The 17,705-nt window shown below is 44.2% G+C and overlaps 1 protein-coding gene across 2 annotated transcripts in view; it reads right to left on the reverse strand.

The window, feature by feature from the left end:
• The window catches only part of A2ML1 (alpha-2-macroglobulin like 1), a 52,431-nt gene that overhangs the window by 27,074 nt on the left and 7,652 nt on the right, over positions 1–17,705 (reverse strand). For both annotated transcript variants that reach the window (XM_082204551.1, XM_082204550.1), the window contains exons 7-18: positions 17,010–17,094; positions 15,811–15,943; positions 15,140–15,254; positions 13,323–13,432; positions 12,486–12,653; positions 9,918–10,154; positions 9,021–9,081; positions 8,072–8,217; positions 4,755–4,904; positions 2,746–2,916; positions 2,275–2,365; positions 1,986–2,127 (exon numbers count right to left, since the gene is read on the reverse strand). In XM_082204551.1, the coding sequence (XP_082060677.1) occupies positions 1,986–2,127; positions 2,275–2,365; positions 2,746–2,916; positions 4,755–4,904; positions 8,072–8,217; positions 9,021–9,081; positions 9,918–10,154; positions 12,486–12,653; positions 13,323–13,432; positions 15,140–15,254; positions 15,811–15,943; positions 17,010–17,094 (1,609 nt within the window). The remainder of the gene's footprint in view (positions 1–1,985; positions 2,128–2,274; positions 2,366–2,745; positions 2,917–4,754; positions 4,905–8,071; positions 8,218–9,020; positions 9,082–9,917; positions 10,155–12,485; positions 12,654–13,322; positions 13,433–15,139; positions 15,255–15,810; positions 15,944–17,009; positions 17,095–17,705) is intronic.

Below are 17,705 nucleotides of genomic sequence, written 5' to 3' on the forward strand. Positions count from 1 at the left end.
TAAGTTGCCCTTTTATCAGGTTCCGTCTTACTGAAGGGCAGTCTAAAATCGTTGCCAAACTTGATGTGTTTGCATGAATGGCTTTTGTAGCAAGGTCAGGAACCTGGCATGGGAGGACAAAGTGGGTGAGAGTGGATGATTTAACCCTTTACCCCTCCCTCTCCAGCTATTTGAATGAAGTGTTCCCATTCACAACACCTGAATGGAAATAGCAGGGGCAGAGAGGCTGGTCTGGATCCTGGGCTGCAGCAGAACCCCAATCTGGATCAAGCCCCTTGCAAAAGTTCCCTTAGCTGCATTTGGTAATAGGGGAAGGGAAGGATAAAACCTCCCCATGCATTCAGTCCCAATAAAAACCGAGTCCCTCCATGCTTTCTATTAAATAAACAAGCAAACCAAAAACCTCAAATGTGGTTGGCCGCTGCACATTTAGCGTCATGTAAGGCCTTAGTATTTTCTGGAGTTAGGACAAGCTGCAAGAAGAATGAGTGTCACCTTCGTATTTTCTTCTTCCTTCCTGATATGTACCACGAGCAGTGCTTTTTTTCTGGGGAGACGCAGGGGTATGCATACCCCTAAACATTTTGTGCATCTTTGTACTTTTGTCCATTTACTGTATTTATTTCCCCCAATTTGAACTAGAAAATGGTGATTTTCTTGAGTCAAAATGAGAGTAACCCTAAACATTTTTTTAGAAAAAAAGCACTGACCATGAGCATGTACCATGGAATAGAAATGCGAGTAGAAATCCCAGTATTGCATGATATATTTGGCTGCTGTTAGTGTTGCCATATTTATTTCACTTAAAACTGGGAGAAATGTACCGTATTTTTTGCTCTATAAGACACACTTTTCCCCTCCTAAGAAGTAAGGGGAAATGTGTGTGCATCTTATGGAGCGAATGCAGGCTGCACAGCTATCCCAGAAGCCAGAACAGCGAGAGGGATTGGTGCGCACCAATACCTCTTGCTCTTCTGGCTTCAGGGATAGCCACACAGAGCCTCTTGAGAGCAGCAGGAGCGCTCCTGCCTCTTCGCTCAAGAGGCTTTGCGTTGCTTTCTTGTTTCTTGTTTTCCTCATCTAAAAACTAGGCGCGTCTTATGGTCGGCTGCGTCTTATAGAGCAAAAAATATGGTAATTTAAACACAAGATCTGGGAGGAGTCCATCTCAGGAACATGGACGTAGCCAGGATTTTTGTTGTGGGGGCAGGTCTTGGGGGGGGGCAGAACCTCAGTTTGCTATGTATTTTATTGATTTTAATTGATTGGGGGGTGGAGCTTGTTGGGATACTGCCGGGGAGACGGGGGCATCAGGCAGGCCCCAGGCGGCTCCAGCTACCAGCCGGCAGACGGTCTCCCTTGGAACAGCATCAATCAGTGACACGAGCCTCAGATACATTTAGAGACCCGTGCATGCTCTATCAGCAGAGTGTGTAAATCTTCTCACAGCAGAAGAGGCGGACAGAGAAATGTGGAAGCGTAATGTACAGTGGTACCTCAGGTTAAGTATTTAATTTGCTCCGGAGGTCCATTCTTAACCTGAAATTGTTCTTAACCTGAAGCACCACTTTAGCTAATGGGGCCTCCTGCTGCCACTGTGCCTCCGGAGCACGATTTCTGTTCTCATCCTGAAGCAAAGTTCTTAACCTGAGGTACTATTTCTGGGTTAGCGGAGTCTGTAACCTGAAATGTTTGTAACCTGAAGCGTATGTAACCCGAGGTACCACTGTACAGCATTTTATTCAGCATAGTTCAGGAACAGAGGAAAACATGTCTGCTTCCCTTCGTCTCCAGCAAAACAGCAGTAACACAAAAGCAATATACAAACGGAAGTTCCTAGCAAGATCTGTGCTGGAAGTAAACAGGCAGGTGACACACAACAGTCATGCCTGTACCCTTTTAAGGTGGAATGGAACTATATCCTAACAGAGCTGCCCCTCCCTGCCCCCCAGGCAGGAATTAATCAGGAATTAATCAAAACTTACTCAACATTGTACAGCTTCCAGATCCAGGTCTCAGGGAAGTTCTGACGGACTTGAGCATCAATGTCTGCGTCTGACGACCAAGGACGGGATTCAGATGCGAGGGCCGGTCTACTCCCTGACTGCAAACCTCCTCCAAGCAACCCTGCTCCAACAAAACAGAAATGCTTAGACTTCTGCCTTGAAAGAGTGGGCCAAAAGAGAAATGTGGCTAAGCCCTAGTGTTAAACCACCTTCAACATGGTAAGCACAGATACATACACCAATAATCTGGAATTGGAAACCTCCTTACTTGAAGCGACCATGCCATAGGGAGAGTAGTGGTGCCTGCATGTTGCTGGCTTCTTAATTTTGTTGTTTGACAAGACTTTCAGCCCCATAACCTGTCAGTGGTGAGAGAGACCAAGGAAAGGAATCGCATTAGTTGTGCAGGTCAATGGTGCCAGCTTTTTTATACCTTCTTCCATCTATCCATACAGCACTCATGTCTTCCTTTCCTCCCTCCTTCTCCCCTTCTCTAGGGTTAGAGACACACACGATTTCTTAAAGGCATATGAAATGAAAAATGGGTTGTTTCCAAAAGGGAGTGCTGGGCAAGCTCAACAGCTGGCGCGTGCCATTTTCACACAGGTTCATCATCAAAATGCCAGCTTGGTTTTTCTTAAATTTAATCTGGATCTGGGAATCCCTGAATGCTGTTCAGTGCCTCTTCTACACTAACTCCCCTATTCCAGTTGAAAACTGCATAATAAAGGGCACTTACTTTGAGGAAACTGAAGAAGTCTACCCCACCATCATCAAACCAGGGCCTCCAGCTGTAGCGCTTGCTTCGTGCCAGTGGCATAGGGTCGCCGATTGGTCCTAGTCCATTGCAGTGATCGTACTCGGTGACTTGATAAGGATACCCTCCTAGGAAGTAGAACCTGTCATATACCTGGAAAGGAACACATGGCGTGTCAAGCAAAAGGATGTGAATTAAGTTGCTGAGGGTAGATATGAAAGGATCTATATCTGACGATTCTAAACCATCAGAGAATAAATCACAAGTTCTCATATATTTCCCAAAACTTACAACTGAATAACCAAATTCAATTTCCAAAGTTACACCACGTAGATCTGGAGATGAGAAAGGAGAAGGAGTAGATCTGCAAACTCCTAGCAACGGTAATGATGAAGGGGTCGAAGGACAGCGGGATGGGGAAATGCCAAACTCTGAATGTGATGAGGATACTGATGTAGTTTCAAATCTGGATACCAGGCGCTGTCGGGGACTGGGCAGAGGAGGAATGGTGGAGACCACCTCCCCATCTTGACCCTTCCAGGGAGGAGGAAGAGGAAGACAGTATAGATTTACAATAGTGGTTTGCAGGAGGTCACAACTCAGAGGCAGATGAGGGGGAAAGTTGGGAAATAATGGGAGAGGAGGAGGAGGAGGAGGAGGAGGAGGCAGAATCAGAGGGGCTGCTGGCTGACACGTTGTCACTAGAAAGCATTCTAGACCCTCCAACTCCCAGAACCCGGCAAGCCTTAAAAGTAGGAGAGCAAAGAGCTCAAAGACAGAGGACATGTAGCAGCACCCGTAGAAGTGACGAATGAGGAAGTGGGAGAGATGAGGGGTGGAGATTCACTTGAGACAACGCCATTATGCGAGAGGCTGGGTTCTATAGCCTCTCTCTGTAAAGATTGAAATAAAAATGGACAGTAAGAAACTTTTCCTTGTCTTTATACTTTCCTGGGCCAGCCAGCTGGGAGCCGCTGACAGCATCCCGACAAGCGCTAGTAATGGCATTCCACTACAGTGGTACCTCGCAAGACGAATGCCTCGCAAGACAAAAAACTCACTAGACGAAAGGTTTTTCCGTTTTCGATTTGCCTCGCAAGACGAATTTCCCTATGGGCTTGCTTCGCAAGACGAAAACGTCTCGCGACTTTGTTTCCTTTGTCTAAAAACAAAGACATGTTTTGTTTATAAAGTTAATTTATTTTCCCTTCAATTTTTGAACTGCTCTTTACAGTATGTGTGACTTTAAAGAGCAGTTAATAAACTGTTGTTGTACCAAATTTGGCTTTGTTTGGACTTTTTTTGACCATAGGAACGCATTAATTGATTTTCAATGCATTCCTATGGGATTTTGTGATTCGCAAGACGAAAAATTTGCTAGACGACAAAACTTGTGGAACGAATTAATTTCGTCTTGCGGGGCACCACTGTAGTAAGATTGTCCTACACTGCAAGGGCAATGCAGCCTCATGAATCCTCTGATTGCAAAGAAATTCAGCAAATGCTCATTTATGGAGAAAGGCTGCCCAAGAAGAAATCGATGCACTACATCAAAATAATACACAGACACTTATTTTCCAGCCATCTACAGGGGGGAAAGCAAGTGGGTGCAAGTGAAGTTTTTTTCAAATTAAGCAAGAGAATGCATTAGCAAGTGATATGTTATTGCCCAGAAAAGGACTTTGGGGAGAAAGACCGCCATGGCTAGGAAAATGCTCTTGGGAAACTTGAGAAAATTTCTGAAGAACGCCTTTCTCTGTGCTCCTCTCAAACGAACCTGATGCACAAATGCCCAGGAACTGGGGTGGAAAATTCAGCAGCTGTTTTCTTAAGAAGTTTATTCTCTCATCCTGTGAACAGTTCACCCTTTTATTATGAATGGCAATTATGTTAGTGAGTCTCTCTGTGTGTAACGGGAGTACATGTACAGTGCATAAGTGCCCAGCCCTGCCCATCATATCTCATTTTCATTCATTCTCGCTCTGCCTTACGGTTGTGTTGGTGAAGTCTCTGTCATTCCTGAGGAGCAAGACACTTTGGTCCACAGCCCGAATGGCACACAGTGACCCAGGTGTTGCCTTCAGTTCAAGGTTGATGCTTGTTCCGGGAAGCTCCTGCTGCTGAGATAACCCCAGGCTGACCTGCAGAAGTGAATGCTCAGAATCAGAAGTGCCAAAACAAAGCAGGGGGCATAAAACCATAGACAAGTATTTACCAAGCAGACAATCATATTTTAGAATGGGCAACCCAGAAAACATCTGTCTGACTCAGTTGTGGCACTGATGCATGAAACTTTCTCTGACCTTTAAACATTGTGTTAACTATATGTATTTAATTTGTATATTATTTTAATTCTATGAGAGTTTAATATCTTTTTCACAATTATCCTTTATATCTTTTTAGCTCTGTGTGTTTTATCTGTGTTGTTTTAATTTGTGTAAGCCATCTTGAGTTCCAGTCTGGAAAAAAGGCATGAGATAAATAAATAAAGAAGAAGAAGAAGAAGAAGAAGAAGAAGATATAACATTTACTAACAGATTAAGACTGGATAGACTATTTTTACTGTTTACTCACATGGAAAATGCACCTCTGGGAGGTCCCTGAAGTCAGGAGATCTCCCTGCCCCCAATAAGCTCCCTTTAATAACTCTTAATTTTCTACAGTGCTACTTTAGGTTTGCCATATTCCCAAAAGTGAAAATCCGGACAAAGTTATTGAGCTTTTGGGGGAAAACATCTCTTTCCCCCCATTAAGTTTTTAGGCTTTTTAAATTTTTAAATCTTTTTTTATTTTTAATCACCCTACTTGCCATTCGTCCAAGATATCCCAGACATTTTGCCAATTTCCCAAAAATCCGCCCGGACGCCATTTTCAGAACCCAATTCCCAAATGTATCTGGGAAAATCCAGACGTATGGCAGCCCCAGCTACTTCCTTCCTTGCTTGTGTGTGTGTGTGTGTGTGTGTGTGTGTGTGTATTAGTCCCAAATCATATTTCTTCCAATCATGATGGTAGCTCCTAACACCATTGCTCTTCCACTATATGAGACATGGGGAATTGCAACTGACTTTCCACACAGCTGGGGGTATCGTACTTTGTGAGTCTGCATACCCTGCTATGTTCTGTCCACACTAGTGGATATGACACACATGTGTGGGTGGGAGAGGGGAGGATATAAATCATCTGACCTGAGCACCACTTTTCAAAAACCTTACCCTGCCCTGCCTTTAAAAAAAAATTTAAAATCAAGTTTCCATGTGCTTCAAGGCAGCGGTGTACTTGCAAAGGGGTACCTCGGATCTCCCCCCCCCCCATTTTCTGGGTACGTGATTGGCGCATGAGAGCCACTTTCCTGTGGCGATCACACAGGGTCCCTGGACGTTTCACTGTCTATTGATCCCTGTGCCACCACTTGATTTCTCACTACCACCACCCAGGCCCTACCTGGTACAATACTGAGTCCAGTCAGGGTTAAATTGGAACATAAACTTCTGTTTATTTATTGCAGTTTAACAAGCATGTGGTTTCATAAACGGTATCAGTCAATTACTTTCATGGGGTGCCTATCCAGACCTATAACTTCCGCTACCTGCTCTCACTCACTAAACCACCTCTTAGATATTTACTTGTCTTCCTAGCCCCTAACTGTTCCTGACTCAGCTTATTTCGCTACACTAACTCAACCTGCCCACAGACTCTATCCCAATTCACTCCCACTCCAACCAACCACCCAACTCCCAACAAGCTCCCCCCTTTGCCCCTTCCAGAGCTGGTTTTATAGTCCATCTGACTCCACCCCCCTGGGTTCTGATTGGTTAAGCTGTTTAACTATTTCACCTCCAGCACGCTCATATGTTAACGTCACACCCACATATTCCGGTTATTTCCCCCCAGTCATGTCTGATGACATTCAATTCTGCTGCTTGCCATCCACACCAGTAAGTGGGTCTTGATGGAATGTACCTGGGCTGTGGCTTTTGTCCCTTCACACAAAGGAAAGCAGGAAATTGTAATGTCATAGGACACTCAGATCAGCTCTGCTATCAAAGAAGGGATTAAAAAACAGAGCTACCCTTTGTTTTTCATTAAAAAATAATCCAGAGGTCTTGCACAAGAGTGCAGAAGTGATAAAGATGTCTTGTGCAAGACCTCAATATCAAGGGTGTGTGTGTGTGCCAGATGTATGGACTGGGATTACTGCCTCTCAGATAATCTCTCATGTTTACGGTTTGCAGATCTTGAGAGAAAATCTCCTCTGAATCAGGTACATGAATACAGGAAGCTGCCTTATGGTAAGTTACACCACTGGATCTATCTGGTTCAGCACTGACTGGCAGTGGGCCTCCTGAGTTTTAAGGTAGTCGTCTCTCCTGACCTTAACTGGAGATTCCGGGAACTGAACCTGGGACATACTGAGTCCTTTGAGGCAGCCAGTGGGAATAGTCCCCCCCCTCCTTTTGTACTGGAGGTGCCACTGGAAGCAAAATGGCTCCTTTGTGCTCAGGTGAGGAGCAACTGGAAATAGGGGTGTGGTTTTAGAGGCTAACCACCAAAATGTCACCACACGTGTGACAAACTCCACCCAAAATAAACACTAGCAAGCTTCCCCATCAGTAGCGACTAACAGATGCATAACAGGCTGTGGTGGAATCTAGACATATATTAAAAATGTTGTGAAAATGCTTTTTTAAAAAAAGTTTTGAAAAGTATATTGAATTTACCATAGCTCACCATCGCCATCTAGTGTCACATTTGTATAATGAACTTTTCAACACACTTAAAACGTTTTATTTGCAGCTCTATAGCCGATTCCTATGTTTACTTATTGGGTTTTCCTAGGACTGGTTCAAGCCATTTTACTGCCCGAGGAAGCAAATTGTGTCCCAAGTCAAGAAGATACATAGTACCTCCCACAAGCACCTCTTCCCCTTCCCTGGCAGTAAAAAGACAGTAACAATATCTTAAATAACTAACAGCTTGCTGCCCTTTGCGTCAAGAGCCTCAACTCTGCTTCTGACAGTCCACACATCAGAGATATTGGACTTGGGGAAAAGGGGGCGGGGATATTTTCTATGGTCTAAAATACACAGGCAGTCTCAAGGTCAACAATCTGATGATGACATCGTTTGGCTGTCTCATAAATAGTGAGTGATAATTCCAGAGTAAACAACTCATCTGCAAAATATCTGCTAGGCTAGATGGAACGATTTCTGCTGTCTCTCTGACTCTGAATCCACTCAGGCATTTAACTCTAACACTCTCCTTCTTGCCAGTACTCTGCCGCTAGGAATCATGCCTTGCAGCTCACCTGGTTTTTGAAGCACATGGACACTTCAAAGCTGACTTTGTCTGCAATGGCGCCTCCATCGTGGAAGAGAGAATAAACGACCAAGGATGGTTGTGGTGCAAAGTCGGAGGTGAAGGTCAAAAAAATGGAGAAGGTTCCTTGCAGACCTGAAAGAGGGGAGGAAGGTTTCTGAGTGGAGAATTCAGTCATCAGTATGACTCCTTAATCCACATCAAACCCCAGACTTCTCCTTCTTCACTCTTTTTTCTCTCCACTTACATTCCCAGGTATTGTCCCTATAATACTGTAGTCTAGCGGGGACACCATCTAAAAAGCCAAACTCTGCCAAAAAGTCACAGAAATCCACCAAACTCTATCACAAACGCTCCCTTCAAACCTCCCCCCCTCTCTTTAAATTTTTATTTAGTTTAATAAAATAAAATAAAATAAAATAAATATATTTAACATAAAAAGAGAATTCTGAAAAGTCTCCTGAACTTCCCTCCGCCCCTTTGTGGGTCCTTATATTAACATTTTCCTCCTGCATCTCATCTATTTATCCAAATTTTAAAATTTGAAATTCAACATTAAACTACAAGTATTATTGCAATCCTACAAAGAATAATTTTAATTGTTTACAATGGTTTTTAAAGTGAATTTTATCTTTTCTTATTAAAATTTTGGTCTTCCAAACCTCCTTTCTGAAACTCCAACTCTCCACAGGCTTCAAAGGTTGGTGCAAAGACTAGTGGAATTGCAGTTGCAAAGGTTCTTGGGATTGCTAGCCACTTCCCCCACTCTTTTCACACAATTTTTGAAGTTTCCCCATTATTTTCAGGCCATCCCCCCACTTACCTCCTTTTTGCAGTTTAAATTGATTGATTTAACTATTTCCCAGTGCCACATGTATACCCAGTTGTGAGCGAGTCAAACTTGCAAAAGTGGGGAGGCATTTGACAGATAGACTTACTTTCACCATCGCTACCCACATTCTTTTGTCCATGCATAAGGATTTTCCCCTTTCCAGTCACCTGGGGAAGGAAGAGGCATATACAGAATGAAAACATCCAGAAAGGGACACTCTTAAGAGACATATTTCTCAGGCGGCAGATGTTTTGATGCCATAGACATTGGGGCACTAGTGTGGAAGCAGTAGAGGAAAGGACCTAAATGGCCTCGGCCCAGTATACCTGAAGGAGCGTCTCCACCCCCATCGTTCATCCCGGACACTGAGGTCCAGCTCTGAGGGCCTTCTGGCGGTTCCCTCGCTGTGAGAAGCCAAGTTACAGGGAACCAGGCAGAGGGCCTTCTTGGTGGTGGTACCCGCCCTGTGGAATGCCCTCCCATCAGATGTCAAGGAAATAAACAACTATCTGACTTTTAGAAAACATCTGTAGGCAGCCCTGTTTAGGGGAGCTTTTAATGTTTGATGCTTTATCGGGTTTTTTAATATTCTGTTGGGAGCCACCCAGAGTGGCTGGGGAAGCCCATCAGATGTGCAGGGAATGAATGAATGAATGAATGAATGAATGAATGAATAAATACATAAATATATAACATTTAGGAAACTTCTGAAGGCAGCCCTGTATAGGGAAACTTTTTAAGGTTTAATGTTTTACTATGTTTTTATATATTCTGGTAGCCACCCAGAGTGGCTGGGGCAACCCAGTCAGATGGGCATGATTCAAATTATTATTACTACTACTACTACTACTACTACTACTACTACCACACTCCTGGAAAACACTCCAAGAATTGAACCAGGAAGGGTGAAAACTGAAGTCCTGTCCTTTCTCTTTGGCCAGCTAGTTTTGGCTTGTTGCTTTTTTGTCTTGCCAACCCTTCTGTCCTCAGCCAGGATGCTCACATAATAAGAGAAGGGGATTCCTTTCGCTTTGCCTTCTTCGCCTAGATCACTGTCCTTAATGCTGTAATCCACTTGAATCTCCTGCTCCTGATTGCAAGGCAGCACTCCTGGCACCCGCCGGACTTTCACAGAGCTCTTTGCCGTGGTGTAGTAAGGCTGTAGATAGAGGAAAGCGTTCTGGTGGTACTGATTGATTTTCCCTGTTTCATATACTGGATCCTCCAGATGGAGTCTTCCCTGGGAAAGAGATAAAGTTGCAGCCTTTGGTCAAACAACCAGTTAAAGTGACTGATCAAAAAAACTTTGACTACCGACAAAAAGACTCCCTAAGAAATCAGGAGACATGTGGAATCTTTAATTTTCATCTTAAAAATATTAAAAGTCTTAAAAGAGGCATTATCCTTCACTTTCTTAAAAGAAAAAAAATCCTTCCAGTAGCACCTTAAAGACCAACTAAGTTAGTTCTTGGTATGAGCTTTCGTGTGCATGCACACAAAAGCTCATACCAAGAACTAACTTAGTTGGTCTTTAAGGTGCTACTGGAAGGATTTTTTTTATTTTGACTATGGCAGACCAACACGGCTACCTATCTGTTTCTTAAAAGAGGCATTATCCTTCACTTCTCCTTTCAGTAGAAACTCAAATCAAAAACAATCACGTTGTGTGTGAAAAAATAAATAAATTCTAGGTTTCCCTCCCCTATTATTATCAGGAGCACAGCACATGGAGAGGGGAGATTTAAGTGCTTCCCTCCCCACCCATGATCTCTGAATCCCCACCCCATACATTGGTGCCAATGGAGGATCCCCGAACGATAAATGTGCTGGGGGGGATGAATGGGGAGGGAAGGTTTAAACCTCCCTTCTCCATATGCTGCAATTGTGACAACAATCTGGGGTAAGGGGGATGATGCTGGTCTTTAATTTACAAAAATCAAAATCAAAAATCAAATCACAACTTTATTGCTAACCATTTGGCATGTGAAGTTAAGACCTAAGATTAGGAGAGCGTATGTTGCAGCAAGCAGCACCTAAAGCCAAATTCAGTATGCATTTCTTTCTTCAAAATTATTTTTCTATTCATGTGTAACTGTATACAGGGTTATTTAATTGATTGATTCAGGTGACAGCCGTAATTAGATGCTTGCGTCCACTGCTATTTTTCTAGAGAAAGAGGTGCCGGAACTCACTATGAACACCTCCCTCATTCTCTTCGACCGGGGAGCCCACCTGAGAGGGGCTGGAATGGAATTCCGATGCGTTCTGGCTGCAGAAAGCCCTGCTTGTGTCTATTAAATTAGCAGCTGTCTTGACTCAAGATATGTTTGATGCAACACTACCATCTGGTGGGAAGTGGGGAGAAGCAGAACTGATCCTGTATGAAAGAGGATACAGCCACTATCACACTTCAGGCCTAGAACATCTCTGTCCCAAAATGGCTTTGTATTGTATTGACAATGCAAGACCCATGTTGCACAGAGTGCTCCTTCACAGTATGTCTCCCATCTGCTTCCTCTTCCATAAAGCACCACAAGAGCGGCTTACAAGCAATTTAAGCCTAATATATAAAGACGATCAGCTCCTGTTCCTAGCTAATATATCCAGAGTGGACTCTGCTGCACCTGCCATGCTTGTCTCATGTATGGCTGCTGAGGACTTGTGTCTTATTCTGCTTCCTTAAAGGTAAAGGGAAAGGGACCCCTGACCATTAGGTCCAGTCGTGGACGACTCTGGGGTTGCGGCGCTAATCTCACTTTATTGGTCAAGGGAGCCGGCGTACAGCTTCCAGGTCATGTGGCCAGCATGACTAAGCCGCTTCTGGGGAACCAGAGCAGCACACGGAAACACCGTTTACCTTCCTGCCGGAGTGGTACCTATTTATCTACTTGTACTTCGTGCTTTTGAACTGCTAGGTTGGCAGGAGCTGGGACCAAGCAACGGGAGCTCACCCCGTTGTGGGGATTCGAACTGCCGACCTTCTGATCGGCAAGCCCTAGGCTCTGTGGTTTAACCCACAGCGCCACCTTACTGCTAGGCAAACTGGTCAGAGTTTTATGGTTTATATGGCCAACAATTTTGTTCAATCCAGAATCCAGTGGGTAGATCACTGCCAGTTTTTTTTTATAGTGGGAGTAAATTGCAGTCTCTTGGAAGTTGAACAAGCCTGGTTCATAGAATGTTAATGAAAGTTTGATATCATTGCTTATTCTGTATTTTAAACCATACACATTCTGATTTGGGGGAGGGGTGGTCTATAGCAGAAAAGTGGCATAGAAATCATTTTTACCACCCTAACTGCATTACATTAATTATCCTCCAGATGTACTTTGTTCTCTGCTGATTAATAGGCAGTTGGAAGGAGAAGCTAGAAAAAAAAGCCATTTGTCCATCAAACTTTACTATGTGTTATAGTCTAGGAGCTGGAGCAAATTCCAAGCATGGCTTTTCCATTCAAGGTTTCTCATGGAAACAAGGAAGTCTGGAGAGAATGTTTTTGGAGTCTTGTTCTGAAGCCATGCCTTTGCTTCTTGCTATGTGGTGTACACAGAATGCAGAGCAGTATCCTCACCTCCAGAGAGACCCCTTTCCCATTCCATGCTTCTGTGTCTAACGAAAACTCAGCTATGCCATTGCTGTCAGTAGTAAGCAGCATGTTGGTCTGGTTGTTATTTAAATTAATTACTAAGAACACATCGTGGTTCTTCATGATGGAGCCGTCTCTTTGCAGGGCTTTGAGCTGTGAGGAGAAAGAGGAAGAGAGCTGAGATTTACTTACATCACTGAAATTATCCACGGTTGCTTCTCAGCTGCCTCATGACATCCGTCATAGTCTTCAAGAAACATTTAGAAAACAAGTCCTCTATTAAAGGGTTTAGGTGATAGATCAGATGCAAAAGAAAGAGGACTTTCAGAGCAAAGAGAATCTTCCCAAAATGGGGGAGAAGATGGGTTTTCTCTCCAATATATAAAATTGCAATGATGTTGTCACACTGCAGTTTGCTTGGCCACAGACAGGTGGTTTTGCAAAGTCTAGTGTGGTGAGCTGCTGAGCTGCTAGGAGGGCGGATGGCACAGGTGTGGCAAGAAGAGATGAGAGATGGAGATGCAGACCCAGGTGAGATGAAGAGGAGGGAACTAGAGGATGGATACACAGACAGGGAAGTGACCCAGGACCACAGATCAGGCAAGATGAAGAAGTATGGCAAGTTCTGAGGCAGGTGAGATGTAAAGGGAGAAGTATGAAGGGTTGGCAAGGAATAAAGGGATGGCTGATTTCACCAGGTGTAAAGGGAGGGCAAGGAGGTTTGGCAGGAGAGTGTTTGTTTGAAATCCTGTGTTCAATTGAGCTCATTTGTAATATTGCACCAAAGAGTACTAGGAAGTTCTTAAAAATTATAGGCATTACCTTTCCCCTGAAGGGATAACCTTGATGGTAGTAATCATCTGTCTCCACAAAGTTCATAGATCCAGCTTGATCAGACATATAGAATTGACGAGCAACATTTGCTTGTACTCCTGTAAAAAACAAACACAGAAAACCCTGCCTAGCAGTGTCGGATATTTTTGCAAAGTATAACACAGCATGCACATATCGTCCTGGGGGGAAAAATGAGCTCCAATATTAACCAGGATACTCTGCAATCCTAACTGATACAGACCAGAACTAGTCAATGATGGTGGATTATTCAACCATAGGTAGCAGAGACCTTAGAGTACTGGCACTCAGTAGATGCCAACGTATGGTTATTTTTTCCTCTTTTTAAAAAGGTTGGTTCGAAGCATTCTGTTGTGCAACCAAGAAACAGAAACTAAGACATGGCTTTGCAGATGACAGGGAGAAAGAACACTACTTGTCAATAGCCCTATTCAGGCATAGGTTCTCTGTGTTGAATCAACACGAGGGTGGGGGAAGGGAGAGAGCAGGGACAAGCTTGGTAACTCCACCCCCTGTTGCCATTTCCTGCTCCATGGGTTGGAGGGCAACCATTTGCCCGGCGAGGAGCCTGTTCTACGCACGGAGGCTCACTGTGCAACATAGCAGGACCTTTTCAACGCATAAGACAAATGCCCAACTCATTGTTGGCACCCTATTGTCTCAATAGTCAGGGGTGAAGTAAACCACGGCATTAGCAGTACCAAAGTGACATCTCTGGGGCAGTGTGTATCGAGATCCTGGGCTGCCCAGACAACAAGACTGCCCTCTCGGTCTTGCTGTTGTGGTGCAAAGTGTAATAATAAAGTTTAAGGTCTTATATATATAATAAATGTTCATAAATGTACCAACCAAGCGCGTACATAGATCAGCACAGGAAGACCGACCTGAAACCATTTTGACTCCCAAACTGACCAAATGTTTTCTCGGCAAGGAGGGGGTGAAGGAACCTTCCCATTGTCTCAGGAATTGGGTAATCACCATCTCAAAGGAATGGCCAGACTACCAGGAAAGGCAATCAGATAAGGCATTATCAGATAACCTGACAGACAGGAAAAACAACAGCATTCAAATTTCTGTTGTAGACCACCTTTTCTGTGATGTAGGTATGATGTTTGTGGGGGGTGGTCTTGAGTTACACCCCTGCTGTGATGTAGGTATGATGTATGGAGGGGTGGTCTTGAGCTCCAGAGCAGGGAATTTAAAATGTCTATATAAGGGCAGGCACACCTGGGTTCTGGGTCCTCCTCCTTTCCTGAGTGTGATGGGAGCACCCTGTTGCAACAGTTCAATAAAGATCAGGCTTACTAGCTGCTTTACTTCTCATTATTCTCTGGTTGGCCTCTGTTATTTTCTCCTACCAATAGGGAACCCACGTAAGGACTCTATATGGGCTCTTGGATACCCCATAAGGGAAAAAGGGCAGATTTTGTTTACAACAAAAGGAAATCAGAGCACTACGTTTGGCACCAGCTTGGCTTCAGGAGTTGCCAGAAGGAGGTGTACAAGGTACCATCTGACCGCCTTAGGGACTCCACTCCAGATTTGTGTGGGGTTTACTCCTTAGTCTTTTCTTCTCCTGAAGTTGAGTTGTGTACATGGCCCTGTGGCTTCACCTCCACAGATAACCATGCCTTCCTTTAATCGCGTTCTCTCTCTCTTTTGGGTGAGGGTGTTCCCCAAATCGCAAGCAGATTTGAAAGGAGACCATTTCCTTTGCTCAGTCTCTCACCTGCACTCCAACACACACAGCCCTCGCTCCTCATATCCTTGCAAACACCAGAGCTTACCTGTTCCAGCTTCTTCCAAGGAGGCCTCCACATTTATGCTGTGGCTGTATTCGTAGCTCGAAGGTCTGAACTGTGACAATTCCACAACAGCAGAGAAGCAGCCAGTCCTGTCAGTCTGAAATAAACAGTCAGTGAAGGTAGCTAAGATGCCAGTCATTGGCTTCGGGAAAGAACACACATTCATGGAGCCTTCCTCCTACTCCTCAGAAGGTTGTTTTTATAAGGGATTTTATAAGGGATTTTATAAGGGATTTTAGTCAACCAGCAGCCAAACGAAGCCTCAAGCGGTGGTTCCCACAGCGCAGCAACCCGGCAAGGGGGATGCAGCAAGGAAAACCACCGTCACCTCTCTGCTGGGAAGCGCTGAGCAAAGGCGAGTCCCCAGGCAACACGGCCAATTTGATCAGCACAAGGCATGCAAGCTCCACCCCCCAGTCGTTCTTAGACTCCTTATTGGGTGAGCAACACAGCCAAGCAACACAGTTGGAGCCTCCCTCCTCCCTGGCCAGCAGGGAGGGAGGGAGAGGAGCTGCTTCCTTTGAAACCCGGGAAATTTAAGGGACATAATCAATAAGGGACAGCAGCGGGACACGGCGCTGGGATAAGGGACTTTCCTGCCAAATAAGGGACAGTTGACAGCTATGCCACCAACCCCTCTTGATCACCATTACCTGCCCTTTGAAATCCTGGCAGATGTCTGTAGGCGGTGGAGCTGTTGTATCTGGTGACCTCCAGAAATAACGGTAAGCTTTCTGGCACAAGGATATTTGCATTAAACCCTGGACCGGCTTGCCGTATGTGTACCTAGAAAGGGGGAGGCGGGGAGTAGAGATAAATCCATTACTTTTTATTTTCCTTTTTCTATGTGCTGTACACAAGCCTAGAGTTGCCAGCTTTTCTTTGGCAGGTCCCCTATGTCTTTAATAGCATCAAGACGGAAAATTAAGATGAGAAACTTTCCCTATTGCTTTATATTAATGCAAGGGAAATCTTCCCTGGTTAAATTTTGTACTTGTCATGCAAATGCTAAAGGTACACGAGTACCTTTTCAGAGGGTGCTGATAATCTGATTTCTGCCCCGCTATGCCACTCACACAGACTTCAGCTATGCCGTGATACTCCTTGAATTTCCACAGACAGTGTTTTAATTGATACTTCTCCACTTAGCCTGAAAACCACCCACTATTTTGCTTTCAGCTAAAAATAACATTCTTAGTTATTTATAAACCTTATTCCAAAGGAATCAAACTTTCGATCTTTGTAGTTAATTGTATTCACTGCTTAGATTCATCTGAGCTCCTTTGTCTGTATCCATGGTGTTAATGCTGTGAGTCCCTCCATTCTAGGCTCAGGTTGTAGATATGTGTAAATAAAACCATATATCCTAAAAACATCACAGTCTCCGCTGAGCTTCATTCCAGGGAAACTGGACCCTGGAAAGCACTGGAAACCCCTGGAGTTGCTCCTTACTCAGAGACTGGGGAGCATGTGCAACTATCAGATTTGCACAAAACCAGGAAACTGCAAAAGTGTGTGCTGGGAATTTACAATTGCCTGACTGTGTGCTTTTGTGCACTTCCTGGGAATTTAAAAAACAAAACAAGGTGCATGTGCAGCTTGCATGCCCTATTGGCATTTAGACGACATAACAAAATCAACAAACCAAAAGACAGGGGCAAACACAAAAGGGAATGAACGGGAAAGACCAAAATTGTTCCTCATAGATAAGTTCAAATACTTGCAGGTGTGGACTACTCCAATCTCATTCCAACAGAGTAAAAGTAGATAAACAGCTTAATAACGCTCAAATGAGGTCATGAGCTCTGCTCTGCCCTCCCAGATAAAGTGATGAGTGCTCTGCTATGTATACCTGCCACAGACTTTTAGAGGAAAGTTGCTGTCTGCTGAATAGATGATAGCAGGCTGTACCACCACCACTTCAAATTTGCGAATCACTGGAGAAGAAGAAAGAGAAGAGACTGTTACACGGTGCACCATGAATCAGCTTGAAGAGAAGGTGTGTTGGCATTTGGCATGTTTTAAAGTGGGTTGATTCAAACTGTTGCCTTTCCTTTTTACTTATGAGAAGAAGAAGAAGAAGAAGAAGAAGAAGAAGAAGAAGAAGAAGAAGAAGAAGAAGAAGAAGAAGAGTAGTAGTAGTAGTAGTAGTAGTAGTAGTAGTTTGGATTTGATATCCTGCTTTATCACTACCCTAAGGAGTCTCAAAGCGGCTAACAATCTCCTTTCCCTTCCTCCCCCACAACAAACACTCTGTGAGGTGAGTGGGGCTGAGAGACTTCAGAGAAGCGTGACTGGCCCAAGGTCACCCAGAAGCTGCATGTGGAGGAGCGAAGACGCGAACCCGGTTCCCCAGATTATGAGACTACCGCTCTTAACCACTACACCACACTGGCTCTACTAAGCACTACGAACTTAGATACAGAGGCAGTTAACAAGTTTACATGCATTCTTTTCCAAACTGACATTTTCTAATAAGCAGAGACTGGATTACTTCACCTGGGAGGTTTTTATGATGCTGTTATGGAGGCTGTGTTGCAGAGGTAGA

The sequence above is a fragment of the Podarcis vaucheri genome, assembly GCF_965113315.1.
Source record: "Podarcis vaucheri genome assembly, chromosome: 17".
In the NCBI taxonomy this organism is placed as follows: domain Eukaryota; kingdom Metazoa; phylum Chordata; class Lepidosauria; order Squamata; family Lacertidae; genus Podarcis; species Podarcis vaucheri.